This window comes from Sparus aurata, chromosome 11, assembly GCF_900880675.1.
Source record: "Sparus aurata chromosome 11, fSpaAur1.1, whole genome shotgun sequence".
Classification (NCBI taxonomy): domain Eukaryota; kingdom Metazoa; phylum Chordata; class Actinopteri; order Spariformes; family Sparidae; genus Sparus; species Sparus aurata.
In genome coordinates, this window is record NC_044197.1 from 10,073,272 (window position 1) to 10,093,392 (window position 20,121).

A 20,121-nucleotide genomic window follows, 5' to 3' on the forward strand; every position below is an offset into this window, starting at 1 on the left:
GGGGCGGGGCCAAGACCAACTGACTGCACTCAGCTACGTCATCGGCCTGCGTCGGTTAACAAGAACGTGCGCCTCGTTAGCCACAGGATCGAACCTTCTAGTAAAAAGTGACCAAAAAACAAAACGAAATTTAGACTCAATATAAATCTAGTGTTACAGCTGAGACGCCATGGATGACGAAGAGGAAACATACAGACTATGGAAGATTCGCAAAACCATCATGCAGGTGCGTTAGTTTTGATTGTTGTTCTTTTTTAGCATGTAGCTTAGTTTAGCTTAAACAGCAGTTCCGCTCTGAGGTGATGGGGACTCTCGGGTTTGTTGAATTTGTCGGCAGCATGTTGGCTGTGTATGGACAAGCTATTTGCTTTTAGCTGATGATTTTGTCAAGAGTTATTCGCAGTAGCTGGTCCTGACTTAAACTCCGCTTGTGACGGTTCTTTTTTATGATAGCATGTTTCCCGGACAAGAGTCTTTTAATTGAGGAAGCACTGCGATCAGTTAGCTGATGGTAAACACTAAGGATGTAGTTCCCAATTCTGGGAGATTGTGACTCTAAACAATGACTAAGCATCAGCTTTTAAAGGTTCACTATGTAGTTTTGGCGATGACATTATAATGAGAAGAGAAATATCTTAATTGACTGTTTTTTTTTATGCCTAAATAAACTAAATAAATAAACTCTTCATTTGTTTGACTGAATAAACAAACTGACACAGTTTCATACTCTTTTACTTTGTTTATATTTGGCGGACCCTGACACCTTTCTAACCTCAAACAGTGTTTTGGGGACCTTATTTTCCTCTGAGTACAAGCTTGTTTATATGGCTATATCTGCTTTACACCCTCAGCTGTGCCATGACAGGGGCTACCTGGTGACACAGGACGAGTTGGATCAGACTCTGGATGAGTTCAAGAGTCAGTTTGGAGACAAGCCCAGCGAGGGTCGCCCCAGACGCACAGACCTCACTGTGCTGGTGGCGCACAACGATGACCCCACAGACCAGATGTTTGTCTTCTTCCCTGGTAGGCTCATAACTTATATAAGTAACTAAATGACTGGCTTTCCTTTTAGAAAAATACACAAATCGTCTTGGAGCTAAAGATGCGGCCAGTATTGACTCTTAAATTGTGAATAGAGATAATGAGCTGTGTGGCTATGCAAACTTATGATATTACATAAGCCATCTTTTTCTTGTCTTTTTCAGAGGAGCCAAAAGTAGGAATCAAGACCATTAAGATGTACTGTCAGAGGATGCAGGAGGAGAACATCACTCGAGCCATCATCGTTGTTCAGATGGGCATGACACCGTCAGCCAAACAGGTAAACATTGCATAATTATTGAATTTATTTACAGAACCAACACAGTAATAATTAGGTGTGATTTCCGAACATATCTTGTCATTATACTGTAACTATTTTGTTGTTATTGACTTTTTTCTGTATAAGTATTTATGGGAATGTCTCCTTACAGTCTTTAGTCGACATGGCACCAAAATACATACTGGAACAGTTTCTACAACAGGAGCTGCTTATTAACATCACAGAGCATGAGGTACACAAAAAAACATTCCACCGCATTTAAATCCCTTTGATACCATATTTCAAAATGACTTTGCTTCCGGTATATAATTAACATTTTTGTTCTTTATATTTGTCTTTCAGCTTGTTCCAGAGCACATTGTTATGACAAAAGAGGAGTTGACTGAACTTCTGGCAAGATAGTATCCTTACACACACAGCGCTGTTTGAACTTGTTGAATTTGAGAATGCTTAAATCAGATTTCTTGCAGAAAATTCACTTTGTCATCTTCAGAGTACTAACCAGTTGTAATAAAATACTAAATACTAGTTGATTCAGCTAAAGACTCGGACTGTAGCTGCTGTAATCATTTATCCACCCTTAACATTTTTACCTCAGTAAATTAAAAGAAAGTCAATTGCCGAGGATCCAGGCTGGCGACCCTGTGGCTCGCTACTTTGGCTTGAAAAGAGGACAGGTAACGCATGTAGAAGACTATTGCAAAACATTATCATTATTACATGGCTGCATGCTGCTGTGTATTTCATGTCGGATTCAATACATTGCTCTCGGTAAACAAGTGTGATCCCCCGTTTATAACTTGATAAATGCAAAGTCATATCTATGAATAGGATGTACTTGTTTTAATGACTGCCTTGTTGCATGATAAAACACAAGTTATGATTTGCATATAACATTTCATATCTGCTGACATTTGTTTAATCCATGGCCACTATGCAAACACACAAAAAAGGCATCTCATGTTCAAACTGAAAGTGAGGCTGGACTGCAGGCAGTTTGCCAGGCTGAAAGAAGTCTGTGCTTTGTTTTTGAACTTCTCCAGGTAGTAAAGATCATCAGACCGAGTGAAACAGCTGGGAGGTACATCACATACAGACTGGTGCAGTGACAGACAGGTTAGTGTGTTTTTAAAACATCTGTCCAGATAGTCCCGTGGACTAAAATTCAGCTGGCTCATAGAATCTTTAAACGCTGTCAGTTTTCAATAGTGTTTTTATTTGTTTTATTGTGTGTAGCATTAAAATGCAAAGATGTCAGAGTTCATGGATCATGTAATACCAGTCAGCTAAAATGTGTGCATAGACCATGAATGGGTCCTCTTTAGATAAAAAATACTCTGTACGTTTTATTTTCTAGATGTTCCTCTGGATCAACATCTAGAAGGACTAGTGAAGAAAACTGAAGACGTTACACCTTTCATCACTCATTCATGGATTACCATCTGCTTTTGACTTGTGTTGTTTAAATTGTTTTTTGTAATTACAGATTTAGTAAAATAAACATTATAAAATGTAATTACTGATTCTGTCAAGTTGATTTCAGCTCACATATTTGCACTATGTATGTATAGTTAAAAAAAACAATGTTTTAACTTAAATCAAGACAATTTTGTTTCATAATTCTATTGAAATAATGTTGTAATGGCTTTAGATGCCTACCTTCTTTTTCCTTTTGAAAGCCATGCCGCAGCTGCTGTAGACTCAAGCTTTTACAACTAGTCTGGTTGTTTTACGAGTCAAACAGTACCTCCCATTCTAATAATTGTTCCTCTACTGCCCTCCCTAGTACCACAGAAGAGTAATACATCACTGAGAATTCTCATCAGGGGTTGTAACTGCACTCATTCTATGTCAACTGTTCCCCATTAGATTAGTGGTAGTAACAACACTCAGACAAGTTTTTAAAATAAAATGTTTATTAAAATAGACCAAACATCCATATCAAGGCAATACAGGCAACATTTATATGAAACTGCTAAATATTTTTTTTATTTTTTTTATTATTTTAGTGCTGAAATAAAACCAGCAGCACTTTAAAAGGAATTCGCTTGGACATTTTGCACATTCTCATGTGACTAGCTACCCACCTTTCCATAAGCTTGTAAGAGTATTGAGTAAAATACAAACTGGCACAAAAATACATTTTTAAATCATAACCTCTTGAAATGACAGGAGTAATTGCATCAAACAGCAGTAAGCGAGCAGGTTAAAAACATTAAATATGACCCTGATGTAGACAACACTATAAATCTTCTCGGTTTTGGCTGGATTTAAAAAAAAAAAAAAAAAGGTCTAAAAACCAGAATCCTGCCACTTAACTAAAACCTGACTCACCCAGATTTTGATAATATCAGACGAACTCTGGCTCACTGTCCCTGTTTCTGGTCAGGGGTAATTTCTTTCCACACAGACGTGTGAGTGGATGCCCTGACAGGCTCAGTACGGGGGAACAGGGGTAGTTGTTGTTGGACTGGTTCACATTTAGCTCAGCCAAAGAGGCACTCAGCTCCTCCTCTGCCCCGGTCTCGTCATCTGGTGGTCCGCTGTCTGGCAGTGCAGGGGGCTCCGCTCCCTCTGGGTCGTCAGGGTCCTGGTCGGCCTCTTGTTCCGGGTCGGTGTGGGTTACAGACTGGCTGGATAGGTCCAGACTGTCCCTGTTGCTAAACTGGTCGTCATCCATGCTCACCTCGCTCTCCTGCTTCTGCAGGCTGCAGGAGTGCCTCTGGCTGCTCTCGTCCACCTCGGAATCAGAGTCGGGAAGCTGTTCGCTGGACCCCAGAGAGCCCAAAGAGCTCCCTGAATGGAGACAAAGAGGCCAGTGGTTACACATGGATAGACAATTTTACGTTACATTTTACAACTTTTAGAAGTTACAAATGTGTATTATGCTTAACTTTAAAATGGCATGAACTCAATGAAAACTACAATAACATGAGGGAACTTTGCATGATTTAAGGGAAGTTAGTTCATTTACATTCATATCAGTATGAGATAACCAACGTTTTATACAACTTACCACATCCCTCCTCCATCTTATCGGACTCTGGTTTATTCTGCTCCTCTCTGCCTCCATCGTCCTCTCCATCAGCAGAGCTCTCCACCTTATCATCCGCAATACTGCTCTGTACCAGCAGGGGGCAGACAAGAGATTTATGTAAGAGGTTTTTGGCTTCTGCAAACAAACATGCAAGTCAGGAGGGAAGAGTGGTTTGTAGGTCCAAACTCTGGATGAGGAAATGGATTTGCCGACATTTTACCACTTCTGTTTTTCTGTTTACCTCTTCTTGAGTTACACCCGTTTCGTCCATGCTTATTAATCATTGGCAGCTTCTCTGTAAGACCATTGTTCTTTCAGTAACAACAGGCTGCCACTTCTCTGTGGTGAACTAACATTTGCTAAAGGACTCCTAAGGGTCTTTAAAGTTCACTCCTCCACTTTGTTTACCATCTTGATTTGGCATGTTTGCCTGCCAACAGTTGCTAATGACCATATTGGTCATAAATCCTACACATAAAAAAAAGAACGGTTGAAGGAGAAATTTTAATCGGTTTGTACATAGGCTGGAAAGTTTGGAAAGTGCTTCGATTAAACTGAGTTTTCAAGGTTAGGAAAATGCTGGAATTCAAATATACTCCTGATATGTTATGCTGCAATGCAAATGAGAAACAAGCCCATATTCACGTTTGGTGTCAGAAATCTACAGAAACATTGTCCATTCATGTATTGCCTTCATATTTTATGTAAAAAGTGCCCCACAGTTTACTACAAGGGGGCAATAAACTACACAAATACATAATCAGAGAAAAATCCTGTGAAATCCTACCTGCTGAGTGGAGGTGGAAGCAGAGCGGCTGGTTTTGTGGGTCTGAGAGGTTTTGGACTGGAAGATGGATGAATAGAAGACGATAAGAGCCTCCACGATGCGGGCCTGGTGGGGGTAATCAACCAGAGAGGACAGGGATATCGTGGCCCCGGTCGGACGGGGACGCATCAGGGAGGGACCAAACACAATTCCCAAGTTACTGGGACTCATCTTGTTATCGTCCTCGAGCTCTGCAATCCTGGCAGCATGAAGATGAATAAATGATGAAGAATGAATAAATAAATTAGTTAACAAAGAGCATGGTATTTTGTTTTCCTGATGTTTTTTTTAAATGTATTTAAATACTGACCTCCGGAGGTGGCGAACGATGTATCGCAGCGTAGCGATGTTCGCCTTGGGCAGGTCTTTCAGAAGCTCCTTCAGCTTGTCCACCAGGACCAGGATCTCTGGGTCAGTGTCAGGGCCCATATCCACCAGCTCCGGGTTCTTGCCCACTCCCGGTATAGTGCTGTTCGACTCGGCCTCCTCACCTTCTGGAGTTTCTGCTTCACTCTGTAGACTCTCCTTGGCCAAACCCATCAGGTTGTTGTACAGGCGGAACGGCATTATGGGCTCTGGCAGCTGAGGGTGACAGAGACAGGAAAAGAAGAGGGCATTAAGCAAGGACACATGGAGGAACAAGCATTTTCATTCCATGAATCACTTAAGCATGCCGGGTTGTACTCTTGCACGTGCTGGCTTGTATGTGTACCTGTCTCAGGTAGAGCTTGAGGACGTTGCTAATGTCATGCGGTGAACACTGGGACAGCTCTACTAGCTCCTTGCCGTTCTCAAAGGCCTGACAAAGCTTCTCCACGCGAGTCTTCACCCCGTTCACCCTGTAGATGCCCTGCGAGGAGGAAGCACGCACTTTAAATACTTCTGTCAGATTCAGATATCCAACACTTACTTTGAAATTCGCTTTCTCACCTTCATCTTGAGCGCCCGTCTCTCTATCTCAGAGATGCACTTGGTGATGATGAAGGGGATGCCGTCACTGGCACAGCTGGCCACCTGAGTGAACTCCCTGCCAAACAGCTGCAGACGGCCCTGCAGCTTCTTATGGCCGCACTGGATGGCCAGAGTCTCCAGACAGCGTTTGTGACACGCCAGGAAACACTGAGAACATAGAAGAAGGTGTTGAACCCGGTCTAATCATCAGTAAGATGCTTCACAAGCCGCACATCTGTATTCCGCAGGACCTCTCACCTCCTCACACTCAGCCCCCTGGAAGTAAACGTAGCTGTCACACTCGCGGCACTTCGCAGGAGTCCGTAGCTTCCTCAGTCGGTGGGTCTGCGCCGCCTTAGACAAGCCAATGTTACGGAAAGGTCTCGTGGACACCACCACATCAGGATCCATGCCGTTGATATCTGAAGACAAAGACCCATGTCACACACACACACTCTCCAGAAATCTAATACAACAACAATACATTTGTACAAACACGACAGAATGGAGGAAAATCTGAAATCTTACTTTGACTTTCAAATGACGACACATTGCCATCTTTCTCGTCTGCATCCTCATTGGACGACATTGTTCCAGTGGACGCCGTCCGAGCAATCTTACTGATGTCACCTGGGATTTACATATGGTTTTAATCTGCGCTCTTGAGTACTAAAAAAACTCACGCTTGCTCTTTAAGTGACCAAGGGACAAAACACAAATGAGATATGCTTCTATGAATCTTCTACACCAAGAACAAAACATATATACTCACTTGTGCTGGCAGTAGGAGACTCCAGGCCTCCCTCACCTCCAACACTGTCATCGCTCACTGTTGAACCCCATGACTTGTGGCCCTGCCCTGAGGACAGCAAGGGAACAAGAATATAAGAATAGTCAGTACAAGGAGGATAATGGGTTTAATGGCTATTTAGCCAAGTTTTGATGGTTTTAAGTAACCAATCTAAAAGGAAATCTGGCTAAAATGACTTGTTGTTTTATACAGATAATCATAATTGATACGTCTATCCTAACACCCGGAGCAGCAGCAGGAGTCACTTACTCTTGCGTTGAATCTCAGTTTCTCTGTTGTCTCCAGCTGCTGTGTCCACACTGCTGGCAGGACTGTCTGTGTGGCTCGTCGGCTCTGTGTTGAAACTGTCATTCCTTGGTCTGTGGCCATGGCTGCAACAAAGTGGAATTATAAACACATTTATTTATTTTATATACATATATTTTTACCAAGAGTTGGATAAGATTGATACCCATCTGTGTTTGTTAGCTAAATCTGTCGCAGCTGGTGGAGAAACACCAACCTCAATACATCTGAACTGAACAAAAAGCTCTTCCTAAAAATCCTGCAAGTACTCGACCAATCAGAAATATTCCCCACTGCAAGCCCCAACCCCCAAGTTGCTGTACTTTTGGAAAGCAGCATAATGTCCCTGGATATTATTTTAGTACCATATCCCTGTGGTGGAAACTTCCTATGGACGGAAACATGGCTTACATCTGCCAACCAACACCTCTAGAGCTCCCTACTTAACATGTTATGTCTTGTTTGTTTACTCTATTAAAGTGCAGAAACAACAGGTTTTGATTTAATGGGGAATATGTGTTAAACTAATAATTGGCCGGCAAAATACATTTGTTGTCCTTTTGTTGGGTTGCCAGGCAACCAGCTGAGACACTCCAGAGACACTGTTGTCGATAAAACATGTTTACATTTATAACTTTTATAGCTGGGGATTTTGATACCTTTTCGACAGAGATAGCTTAGGTTTCCCTTCTGTTTCCAGTCTTTGTGCCAAGCTAAGCCAACGAGCCACTGACTGTAGCTTTATTTATAGTGTACGGATATATAGTAAGAGGGGCATGAATCATTTCATCTAACCCTCGGCAAGAAGGGAAATACATGCATTTCAAAATATTGAACTTTTTCTTTAAGGTTTCGATTCAAAACCTAGATAATAGTCGCTCTGACTGAAGCTCTTACTGTGACGATGAACTGGAGGGACAGTAGCTCTCAAATGTGTAGTGAACATTCGGCTGCTCTGGTAGCTGCAGGTCTCGCACGTGGGCAGCGTACTGCTGTCCTGGATCATACAGCTTACTGCTCTCACACAGAGTCTGGTAGTGGACCGGCAGGGCCACCGTCTGCATGTGCATGAGCTGGTAGTATGAGATGGTTGCCTGATGGAGGAAGTAATACAACATAAAGTGTCATGGATGAGCTTATGTTTGCTACCTTTGCAATAAGGTCTACGACAGGTTTGTGTATGTGTGTGTGTGTGTGTGTTCTGACCGAGCGGAGGGTCTGGTCGCTCTGTTTGATGACGTCCTGCAGCTGTCTCAGCACTGTGACCTTTGTGTGCTCCAGCTCCAGCTGCTGAGTGGTGGCGTCTGCTATACATGTCTTGTAGGTGGCCTCCGCCTCGTCTGCCTGCCCACACAAATTTAAATTAACCTCCTGTGTTCTGTTTTAATCTATCAGATCAGTACAGAGATATAAAGTGTCAAGTGTGATTAAGGGACAGCCAGATAAATGAAATTTCAGTGCCACGTAACCACACATCACGGTGATAAAGTGCTGAAACAACAGATGAAAAAAACAGTTAAGGATAAGAACCTTGTTGCGAGCTTCCTCTTCTAATCGTTTCTTCTTCTCCACAGACTTTGCTGTAGATCCTCCTCCTTCCTCCTCAGCTCTGCACGCTGCCGTTTTGGCCTTGTCGTACTCCTCGCAGCGGACCATGAAGGCTTGCTTGGCTTTGCGTAGGTTCACCTCACACTCAAGCTACACAAAGAGAATTAATTCCTTAGCTCTACTGGAAAGAAACGGTCGACTCTTTTAAGTGTGTGGTGTCACATATACATAATAAGACAACGTACCAGTTTTCTCTTCGCTCGAAACCAGTGTTCCTTGATCTCCTTACGTCTCTTTTCGTGCTCCTGTCGACGCTGCATAAGAGGCTGCAGACACACATGCACACATTTTATGGCCCCGAACTGTTTCAGTAGTTGAACTTCTTACATGCGAGTTCACTACTCCCCAACACTGAATTCATATTGCAGCTAATCTCAGTGAAGTTTACCTGGATGAAGGTCTGGGTGTGCAGGGTGGTGGTGGCCTGCTGCAGTCCAATGCTCTGCTCCTGGTCCTGCTCCAGAGCCAGAGAGTAGATGGAGTAGAGGGGCATTTGGGGCTGGAGGGAGCGAGAACAAATGCACAAAGATAAGGTTTGATATCGGAAAAAAAACCATTATAACCATTGAGGAGAAGAAAAAAAAGAGGTTTACATGCGTGATGCTGTGTTTGCAGGACTGGTATAATCTCTGGAGGCCTTTGGATAATTCAGTCTCTGGTGTAATAAAAGAAAATTAATCATTAATAGCTTAATCACATTTTACTCAAGTTTAGCAAGTTTCATTCAAATCTTCACATTTTTTAATCCGTAATCAAGTCTTATTTTAGTGCACAAGTAACATTCTTATCAACTTGATTTCTGCTGATTGACAACTCGATTACTCCTCGGACAGACCAATCCTTCGGTGCTCCCACTCACCCAGTGAGGTTCTCTTCTCCACGTAGGTCATCAGGTCCTTCATGTACTTGGAAATGGTTTTGGCATAGAGCAGAGCCGAGTCCACCCCTCCCTCGCTGCGCTGGAGGATCACATCCACTTCCTCAACTCTGCCTGCACGTCAACACACAAACACGGGTCACTGCACAGGAACAAGCACCAATTGTTGCCACAGCAACATAAACTGTTATTCCCAGATACGATTTGTGAGAGGCGAATGTTTGCAGTCGAAGTGTGAAGATTCAGAGCTGTAGCGATAATCTCAAAACATCCTGTGTTTTATTTTGGTGTATTTTGTCACTGCTGTTAATAAAGTAATTTCCAATACAGTTGTCTATTTTCCTGGTTTGCTTAGATATAGACAGAGTTTCTGCAGCTGGCACCAAGTCGTCAAACCCAGCAGCTGTCACTTGTGTCCTGGATTACTACTTTCTAATGTAAATGAAAATATGATGGAAAAAGTAGCTTTTTGACAAGACAAAACGAGAGTGCATCGACAGGAAGCACAGAAGTATCACAAATGTCAGCGCTGAGGGACCGAAACAAGAAACAACTCAAGCAGGAGTGTGAGTGAGCAGGTGAGCAGCTGTTTGCCTACCCATGTCCTGCAGATTGCTCCTGAACGCTCCCCCGTCCGAGCCCGTCGCGGTGTACAAGTTCTCCATCGACTACAGAGGACAAAGATGATTCATTACTGACAAACAAAGATCAATGCTTGTCATTACAGAGGGAGTTTCTTTTTCCTCCTTCAGTGGAATACAAGGGGGGGGGGGGGGGGGGGGGACTTTATGTACAGTGATGTTAGATTCTATGTAGTTTCTGTCCGTCTGTGATGAACTCACCCTGCTCTTCTCAGTAGGCAGCAGTGAGAGCAACGTGCTGCTGTCCACCTCTCCCATCAGCAGTTCAGACACACTGTGGAGAAACACAACAAAGACACCGCAACATGTGAAAATATGAAACAAGTATTATTTGGAGAACACGGCAACATAATGGAGGTTTCATATCAGCTATTAATATGGTAATTATCAATTTTGACCTCCAAGAATTTTCATGTGATTTTGACCTCCAAGAATTTTCATGTGATTTTGACACTGATAGACGCCTGTAACACTGGGAAATCAAACCTTATTACCTCGTTATTAACAGATTAATACCTCATTATACCATTTTAATAAACTTTTTATATATCTTTTTTGTTACCAAAATATTAACATATCTAAATATCTTTGCCTAGTCGTCATCTTCAGGGTTCGTACACATTTTTCAAGGTCAAATTCAAGCACTTTTCAAGCACTTTTAAGGGTAATTTTAAAGATTTTCCAGCACCTTATTGCTGGGGTAAAATACTTTTCTACAGGAATATATAAACTCATTATTTTTTCTTCACTTTTTATCACAATAATGTACATTGTATTGTGCTGTAAACATCTAAAATTATGTTTCATAATGGCAAAAACTTCAGAAATTAATTATCCAGTCTGATCCCAATTTTGAGAAAGACACAGAGTTATAATGTCAAGCACTTTCAAGCACTTAAACTAAAATCCAAGCACTTTTCAGACCTTGAAAACACAACATTGAAATTCAAGTACTTTCAAGGATTTCAAGCACCCGTACGAACCCTGCATCTTAAACCGGCAAGAGACTAGTCTTTTGCTATAACGTATCATTTTGAAGTAAATGTGGATTGCACAATGTAATGATATGGAATAATGAAACCATCAGCGTTTGGACTTGTTTGCAATCACAATACAAATGTGTCTGCCACCGATCACATCCAGTTGTCCTGTGTTGTTATTGTTTTTAGCAACTTTGAGAAAAAACTGAAACGTTTCATCTTTGCAACAGAGGTGCCAACAATAATACAACTTGAAAAACACTTGTTTCACGAACATTACTATTAATATTTGGCCTCGTATGACCCTGGTATATAAATATCGGTCTGATATTACACAATTGTTAATTTGTTATTTACATGGTATTATATATCACCTCCTTAATAGCAACCCATTACCTTGTTATAAGCAAGCTGTAATGTAAAAATAATCATTTTTTATCAAAGCTCTCATTTTGATTAAATATGTCACTCGTTAACTAAAATTGAAGCTTGACAAAAACAAGTGGCACCTCCATCTTGCTACTTTTCTGTTCACGCCAGAAAAGGAGTCAAACAGAGGAAGAGGGGAGGAGAGAATGAGGAAACAGACTCATCAGGCAGATCTCAACTGTCTCTGCCAGCTCACTTCCTCCTCAAGCTCTGTGACAGCTGTCTAAACCCTGAAACGGCACAGACTAGCATGTGATACACTGTTGGTGCAATATACTTCAGTTACACTTTACTGACACATTTCTCTACACTTGCTTCACATTTAATCTCTTTATTACTCTTAGAGATTAAGAAAAAAAACTTTAATTTTGGAAAAACTGATTTAATTAACTTAGAGTTGACATACTTAATATTTTTGTTTGGTTTCTGTTCCTCAAGCGTCTCAAATCAAACAGAAACTTTCTCCTAAATTTAAAGCCTCCCTGATTTGTAACAATCTGTTCATTTTGGCAGCCAGGTAGTTGACAGCAAGTTTTTCAAGATTTGGTTTTGTGTCATACGGTAGAAGAAAAAAAACCCACTTCCTGTTTTCAGCTCTGCCTCATGCAAATGTGTCACCACCGCTGCACTTCTCTCTCCAATTCCCAACAACAGACAACTTTACACACATTAATTCACACACTCACAACCCGATTCCTCTGTCTGTAAAAGAGGTGACAACTGCTTTGACTCCATTATAGCTACAGTGGACCTTAAATCCCATTAAAACTACATTTGTAGCTATAACGACACCAGCAGTAATTACCACAGGATTACTTTAAAAGATTAACAGGTTGTAATTTGATAATATTTTAAAGGTGTCCCAGATACTCACTTGCTGCTAAAAGCCACTGCGATGGTTTCAATCGCTTTCTCAAAGTCCATTTTATCTGCCTCGTTACACGCCTCATAGTGGAAACCTGAAAAATCACAAACATGCTTGTGTTTATACATACACACCTGTATACGTAAAATAAACAGAATTACCAATGAAGGATTAAATTGTATGTTGCTGAAAGTTCCTCCACATAACTCACTGACCTTTGACCTTGGATATGAGCTTGCCAGCAGCGGTGAGGATCTCCACCGTGTTGAGCAGAGGATAGGTGTTGATGACCTGACGCAGCACCCGCAGGACCTCCCCCAAACACTCGTGAGCCACCGGCCGCTGACTCTCCTTCTTGCCTGGACAAGAGGGAAGGAGTCATATAGGAGAAAATAAACCAGAAAATATCAAATATTAAAGAAGTTAGAATCAGATCATTTTCACTGTTCTTTTGGCTTGAAAACTTTTCTTAAACCAATTAATCAATTAACTAAAAAGTTGGCGATACCTTTTATTTGTACTGTTCTTGTTTAAACTGATAAAAATTTGTCTGGAAACCATTTGATATCATTTGTTTCCAGCTTGTTTCAGGTAGGCAACCAATCACTGGGCGGATTTTATGATCATCAGACAGATAAAGCTAACCGTTTTCCCTCATTTCTAGTCTTTATGCAAAGCTAAGCTAAGCTAAGCAACCACAGGCTCTTGCTAAAAAAAAAAAAAAAGTACAGTATAGATATGAGAGAGAGGCTGCAGCTATTTGCTTTCATTATCGATTTTTAAAAAAAAATGCTCCAAAAAATCTGAAAATTGCTCTAAAGTGACAACTTCAGACAGTTTCTTTTGTCCCACCAACAGTTTAAAACCTAAACGATTCTCATTTCGAATTTTAAAAAAATCAAAAGAAATTACTGAAATAATAAATTACCAAAATAGCTGGCCATTGATTTTCTATTAAATCAAAAATCGAGTAATCTACCAATCATTGAAGCTCTATGTGACAGTCGGTATTGACCTTCTCATCCAACACTCTTCACTAGCCCATCTCCCAAAAAATTGCAGAACTATTCCTTTAAGTGTGGCAGACAGGACAGAGATCATGGGGGGTAGTCAGTGTCAGACAGGTTGGGTCGAGGTTCACAGTGTCAGCTCGTCTGCTTTGAGGTCAGCAGTGACACATCTGCTGCCTGCATCCTCATTTCGCCCTCACACACACACACACACACACACACACACACACACACACACACACACACACACACACACACACACACACACACACACACACACACACACACACACACACACACACACACACACACACAGGTTTCGTTCACTTTAACAGTCTAATGTCGCAACTTGTGTGTATCATTTTTCCAAACGACGCAGCTCACTCAGGGAGGAGGGAGGAGGGCACAGGGCAGCCGATCCTCCGTCCTCCCACGTTCTGTCTGAGAGTGTCGCGGCAGCAGCAGCAGCAGACAATAAGAACTGAGTGACCTGATCTTTGTGCCAGAGAGGATGTGGTCTTTGCTATTGTTTTGCAAGATTAGAAACTAATTCGGGTGCTGTGCTACATCTGCTTTCTGTGGCTCGTGAAAACAAATCATTGACTGTATGAAAATGTTTGATGTTAAGAAAATACAACAGGACGTGGCCACCACGAGGGGATCAGCAGACGTGACGCGGATGGAGCTCTGATTGTAATGCCGATAGAGAAGAGGACGCGTTCCGTCACGCCGCTGCAGCCGGCCTATCGCGGGAGGAAGTGTGGACGAGGCCGTTCTGTCAGACACTATCCATCATGGCTTCCTGTTTAAAGCGCTCAATCTGGGTGGAGAACATGTCGGAACAGAGACAGATTACAGGAGACGCACAAACCTCTCATTAGAAACACACTTTAATGACTTGCTGAGACACCTGTCCTTTTTTGGTCTGTTTGTTTAGGTGAGATCATCTCTGAAGGGGTGGAGCTCACTCCACGTACAGGTGTTCTACCATTTTAGGCCTCGCTGCATCGCGCAAGAGGGGAAGAGTGTGTGTGAGGCTGCAGTAAACAAGAAGCTGGCTTCCTGCTGGAGACAAGAGTGCGGTCGACTCTGTGGGCGCAGCGGAAACGCAGCCTTTCATTTGGAGAGAGAGGACGCTCACAGCCACTTGTTAGCATGCTGGTGCAACGTTGCTCCGCCCTTTTCCCCTCCCCCAAATCAACCCTCTGACACATAACGCACATGTGCCTGAGAACAGGACTGATGCAAGGTTGACTTATGTGGATGCCTCGCATCCGCTTCACACAAGTAAAAATGGACTGGAGCGTGTGAGGCAAAGGGAAGGAGGACCCAACCAAACTGTATTAGTCTGTCTGCAAACCAACTCATGTACACAACACAGTGATGAGAATCATAACTGGCTACACACACAGGGAAGCGTTTTGTTCCCACAGTGGTGTAAACAATCATTATTTATGTGTCATGTCGAGCAAACATGTCCTCAATCACGTTCCCCTGACTTGTAATCAAAAGAAGAACTCGACACGAAGCTAAATCTGTCAGTGCATTTACCTTCAGCCAGCACCACATCCTTCAGTTTCTCAACGGCCTCGGCGAAGCGAGCCACGTCCCTCAGCAGGGCCGGGATGTCCTCCACCTCGATGGCTGTGCTCTCTGGACCTTCAGGCGGAGGAGTTGGGGTCAGAGCCCCTTTCCCCTGGCCTTTAGTGAACACCCACGACTGGAGCGGGAATCCTGAAGAGACACAGGGAGCAAATTAAGTGTTAAAGTCATGAAGTGATAGAAATACACTACCGGTTCTTGGCCCCGAGTTATTATCCAGCCTCTCATATCTGTCAGTTAAATATTGTATAAGGATGCAGCCTTAACTTAGCATAGCACAAAGACTGGAAACAACTAGAGGTGGGTCTGTCCAAAAATAACAAAATCGGCCGACCAGCATCTCTAAAGTGTACTGATGAACACTTTATATCATGCTTGTTTAAAAGTGTGTGAAATCAACAAGTTGCAGTTTGATGGGGGTTATGTGCTCGACTGTTTCTTAATCCGAACCCATAACTTCCTGAAGTCTGTTGATTGCCTCACAACTGCCTCCAATCAAGAAACAGTCGAGCACGTCACCCGCTCTAAAACTTAACTTTTGAGTTACGCTTCACTTTCTGTACAATTAAAATAACAAATCCAGATATAACGTGTAGGTTAGTGAGCTTTAAGCGAGCTTTTTTTTTCAAGCTTTCGCCAAGCCAGTTTAACTGTTGTCAGTTTTTTCGCTAGGCTAAGCTAACAGACAGTCTGGTTTTGATCCTCTAATTCTCTACCAAAAAGTGAACTAGCGTGTCAAAGTATTCCTTTAAATGTGATGTTTTCCTGCTTTTCTCTGTTCTATATGATTGTGAATTGGATATCTTTGAATTTGAGGCTGTTGGACAGCCAATCAAACCATTTTAAAGACATCGCCTCGGCTTCAGTGATGGGGACTCTTTTGCTCGCAGACAGTTTTAAGACTAAAGAATAATCAACAACAAAATAAAAATCACACATGAAAACATTCATTAGTTACAATGCAGGTTATAGTCTCCTTATGATCCTCAAAACTCAAACTACTCTTTAGGGTGGAGTGTTGAGAGAGAGCTCAGGAGTCTCATAGCCTGATCAGAGAAGCCGCTCTGTAGACTGATGGTACGGCGGATACTTGTGTATCTTTTGCCAGACGGCAGCAAGTCTGATTGTGCTTTCCGTTTCTGTTTCACCGCAGATGTGGCGCACAGCAGACCGGAATATATTCGAGCAGATTCCATTAACTCAACAGGTGATGAACAGTTACCTGCAGCACTGGCGTGTCGGCTCAGTGCCGTCGGCCTCTTCAGAGTGGCCACAGGAGACGGACAGCCCACACCTTGCATGGCCGCCAGCTTGCTGTGCTGGGGGCTGGGGGTGCCGGGGCAGGACAGGGACGGGTCCTGAAGCCCGGCGGAGCTCGGGGTGAGGGTTGAAGAGGAGGATGAGATGGGCGAAGAGGAGAGGGTGATGTCGCCCGCATCTTTGCGAGGCTGCTCCTGCAGGATGGACAGCTGAGAGAGGAGAGAAAAGGTCAAGACGATCACATGATGCGACTTTTCAGAGGCACGAGTGCGCCGGCACGAGTCCTCTTTGCCTTCGTGGCCTGAAACCCAGCAGCACTGTTGTTAGTAAACACACACATGAAGACTTTCACAAGATCCTGTGTCGAGTTGTGTAACACTTCCTGACTCCAAGCAGTTGACGGGCGTGGCAAACCGAGCAGAGAGTGTAGATTAGAAATAACAGAAAACACATTTACTATTTTGTAAAAGAAAAGCGATATCTACAGCAGTGGAAACAACCTTTTCTTTTGCCTACAAATGGACATAAAAAGTCACAGACAAGGAGTTTCTTTTTTGGCCTGGCGGATGCATCTCATCTTTGACTCAGCGTATAGTTCTGGGCCCGACATATCTAAGGAGCCCTAATCACAAACACCAAGGAGTCCAAATACTTCACGAAGATGACACAGAAAAACATCCCTTTACGTTTGCCGTCTGTGGCACACCAACCTACCTGCTTGAGCCATACGTTGTGCTTGTTGGGCAGTATGTCCAGCCTGTCCTTGCCTTTCGACTCGCCTTTCTTTACTCTCTGACTGGTAGAGTAAGGGTTGTAGCTACTTTTGCTACCACGTTTCAGCATGCTCCCTCCACCTACAGCTCCGTCCCCATATTCTAACTTTGGGCACAGGTCATCTTTTCCAAAGTGATCATCCAAGAGCGCTCGCACGCACGTATGCCTCGGCCTGCCACAGCTTCAGTGGTGGAGATGAGTCAAGCAGCGATGCACACAACTGAACATTAGTCTGAGTGACACCGCTGCATCATAATGAGCGTCTGAGGAGTTTCTATCAGTTTCACACCCTGACTTCTATCTGATGTTGTAGTCCCCACACATGCACATGTATGCGCATGCACACACAAACACACACGCACGCACAAACACACACACACACAATGACCCCCTTGTCCAGAGCCCTTCCTGCAGCCTGTCCCCTCCAGCCGAAGGTCATCTGACTGATCATTCACACTCACACACACACTCAGCAGCAGAAACCAGAAGTGATGCATGTACTCACAGACTGGGCGCTGCTCTGCGGCCCGGGGCTTCCTGCTCGGCTCTTCTTCGAGATGGATGGCGTCTTAATCAGTTCCCGTTTCTTCCTGGTGAACATCTTCAGGGTGCCTTTGCCGTCCATCCCGACCTCTTTGAGTTTCACGTACAGCCCCCCCACCCACCCCCCGACTCGCCACTTGGGTGCTCTGCCTCTCGCGCTCAGCAGCGGGTGCTCGGTGCCATCCAGGCCGACCTTCAGCCACGATGAGTGTCTATCTGTCTTCCTCCTGCCGCTGTCGCACATCGAGCCGCGCAGGCTCACTGACAGAGAGACAGACAGCTCACCGCAAACTGTGCGCTCCCGGCATCCGCTGCGCTCCGCGCGCGCGTGCGCTCAATTTCCTCCAGGGGGGCGGAGGAGGAGGGACACGCGGGTGAGACGCCACTTATTCACACAGTTTTGGGGGAGATTTAATTAATTTTATCTTAAATTACACTCGCGCAAAACTCAAACTGAAACTTTCTGACGAGACCAAACTCGGCTGAAATGAGGAAAGTTACAGCCTCCACGCGTATACAAACAAACCGTCGCCACGCTCACGTCCACAGTAATCAATAGGTCCTGATGCACGTGCGTTTTCCAACATGTGACCTAAAGCTTTTCATGGCAACCTCCCGCCTCCGCGTGCACCTGCCGCCGCACACACACAACATGGAGACCACGCAGCTGTTGGTGCGTCTTGTGTTGTTTAACCGTCACGTTTGGATCATGTTAGCTGTTTTAATGTGTGTTTCATACAATTTGGCCAAGTTGTTTGTTATTTTTCTCTTTTAAAGTTCAACCTCAGCTCATATGATACGTCTTTAATACACTGAATGTTACACACGGACAGCTGAAACCGTTGTTTACATCATCTTCAATTAGAATTAAATTAAAAAAAATTTAAATTGTTTGTTTTATTCCACCGCCATTACAGCATTTTGGTAGGGCGCTTTGCCTCATAATAAACCCTCATGCAACTGATAAATACAGACCACATTTAGTACAAAAAAGGGGGGCTACCATAAAAATACTATTTATTATGTATGTGTTTTTTAAAATAACAGTGGCATAATGTAAACAAACTGGTATTTAAAGGGTCAAAAACCTGAAAATTGATGAATATTTTGTAGTTATCAGGAGTTATGTTGGCCAAAAATGTACAAAAAAAGTTGAAATTAATATTCAGTTATATTATTTGTATGGCAGTTTTTGAATTCCCCCCCCCCCCCCCCCCCGAGTCCCTCACAGGAGGCAGGTAGGAGAAAAAAACCTTGGACATGCCTCTGATGTATATTTTTCTGTTTTCCGTGGAAGAAAAAAAGACAACTGACTGATGCTTAATAGTAAACTATCAACAATTGCTAATACCAAATCATCATACCAAAAACCACTGCTACCAATAGTCTGAAAATGCTGAGTATGCATATAGCCCCCAGTAATCAGCCAGGGCCGATAATTGGTCCACCACTAATTCAAACTACATCAATTTATATAGATGTTTTTTCAAAATAGAACATTTAAATGCTATAAACACTGTGGTGTTTTACATTTCAATGATTAGTTTCCTATAAAGTTTATGTTCTGTCTTTTCCTCTCAGGGCACTGACTAAAAATTAAAAAAGAATGAACATTTTATTTTATTTGAACATGTTCTGATGTGGGATCGAAGTACATCCAATGATATGTGACACAAATAGAGAATCTTCTGCTTCTTCGTCTTTGCAATGTTGAATTCTGCATCAAACTGGTTTTTATACATTTATCTCCTCTGTCCACTCTGACCACCAGAGGGGGACTCAGTGATGAAGTCTGAGGAGATGAAATAAATAAAAGAAAAGTTCAACTCTAAAGTGTGACTGCATAGTGGACCCGGATAAGTCGCTGGGATTCCCACAAGGCATTAAAAGGGGTTGTGTGCTCTTACTCATGATCCCTACTTCTCCTGTGAGTTTTTTTTATAGTTTGATAAACACAATGAGCACCATGTGAGCACAACATCGGCTGATATTAGAGGTGTTAACACCAGGGCTCATGTACAAGACAAGGCCTCAGGAATCATAGAGCCACCATACTTTTCTGGATATCTTGCAGGTTGGTGTATGTAAAAAGACTAAAAAGGTACAATTCATCAAATAAACAACAATACAACTGCAACAATATGAGGTATAGAGTCTGGGGTGATTGCCCTCTTTGCCCAGTTAGTTATGCAGCCTTGGATAACAATTCATTTTCACATCATTAGCCAATATCAGTGATCAGCGTTGTATTTGCTTATTTGAATCCACGGACTTGTATAGATAAAAAAAGCAAACATG

General features: G+C 42.9%; 2 protein-coding genes across 3 annotated transcripts; one reads left to right on the top strand and one right to left on the bottom strand.

The window, feature by feature from the left end:
* Positions 1 to 11: 11 nt before the first annotated feature.
* On the top strand, positions 12 to 2,840 carry polr2eb (RNA polymerase II, I and III subunit E, b). The gene is made up of 8 exons (XM_030433465.1): positions 12 to 226; positions 852 to 1,026; positions 1,209 to 1,324; positions 1,476 to 1,556; positions 1,667 to 1,725; positions 1,923 to 2,001; positions 2,368 to 2,440; positions 2,682 to 2,840. The coding sequence occupies exons 1-7, from the start codon at positions 170 to 172 to the stop codon at positions 2,431 to 2,433; spliced, it is 633 nt and encodes a 210-aa protein (XP_030289325.1). The 5' UTR covers positions 12 to 169; the 3' UTR covers positions 2,434 to 2,440; positions 2,682 to 2,840.
* Positions 2,841 to 3,222: 382 nt separating this feature from the next.
* On the bottom strand, positions 3,223 to 18,361 carry arhgap45b (Rho GTPase activating protein 45b). Of its 2 annotated transcripts, none has more exons than XM_030434119.1 (24): positions 17,786 to 18,361; positions 16,469 to 16,715; positions 15,196 to 15,378; positions 12,850 to 12,993; positions 12,644 to 12,728; positions 10,562 to 10,634; positions 10,318 to 10,387; positions 9,702 to 9,833; positions 9,436 to 9,497; positions 9,231 to 9,341; positions 9,028 to 9,108; positions 8,765 to 8,932; positions 8,441 to 8,578; positions 8,132 to 8,328; positions 7,199 to 7,320; positions 6,911 to 6,997; positions 6,667 to 6,768; positions 6,397 to 6,560; positions 6,118 to 6,306; positions 5,900 to 6,037; positions 5,498 to 5,769; positions 5,149 to 5,386; positions 4,341 to 4,446; positions 3,223 to 4,120 (listed from the first exon to the last, which is right to left on the bottom strand). In XM_030434119.1, the coding sequence occupies exons 1-24, from the start codon at positions 18,065 to 18,067 to the stop codon at positions 3,675 to 3,677; spliced, it is 3,837 nt and encodes a 1,278-aa protein (XP_030289979.1). In that variant the 5' UTR covers positions 18,068 to 18,361; the 3' UTR covers positions 3,223 to 3,674. The 2 variants fall into 2 exon arrangements, with proteins under 2 accessions (XP_030289979.1, XP_030289980.1); XM_030434120.1 differs by lacking the exon at positions 17,786 to 18,361 and adding an exon at positions 17,221 to 17,705.
* Positions 18,362 to 20,121: the final 1,760 nt, after the last annotated feature.

Coding starts and splice junctions, on each gene's coding strand:
- polr2eb (XM_030433465.1), top strand. CDS start 170: ATGGATGACGAAGAGGAAACATACAGACTATGGAAGATTCGCAAAACC. Junction 227..851: donor TTCGCAAAACCATCATGCAG/GTGCGTTAGTTT, acceptor TTACACCCTCAG/CTGTGCCATGACAGGGGCTA. Junction 1,557..1,666: donor TTAACATCACAGAGCATGAG/GTACACAAAAAA, acceptor TTTGTCTTTCAG/CTTGTTCCAGAGCACATTGT.
- arhgap45b (XM_030434119.1), bottom strand. CDS start 18,067: ATGTGCGACAGCGGCAGGAGGAAGACAGATAGACACTCATCGTGGCTG. Junction 8,933..9,027: donor TTCGAGCGAAGAGAAAACTG/GTACGTTGTCTT, acceptor CTCTTTGTGTAG/CTTGAGTGTGAGGTGAACCT. Junction 5,387..5,497: donor ATCGTTCGCCACCTCCGGAG/GTCAGTATTTAA, acceptor TCATGCTGCCAG/GATTGCAGAGCTCGAGGACG.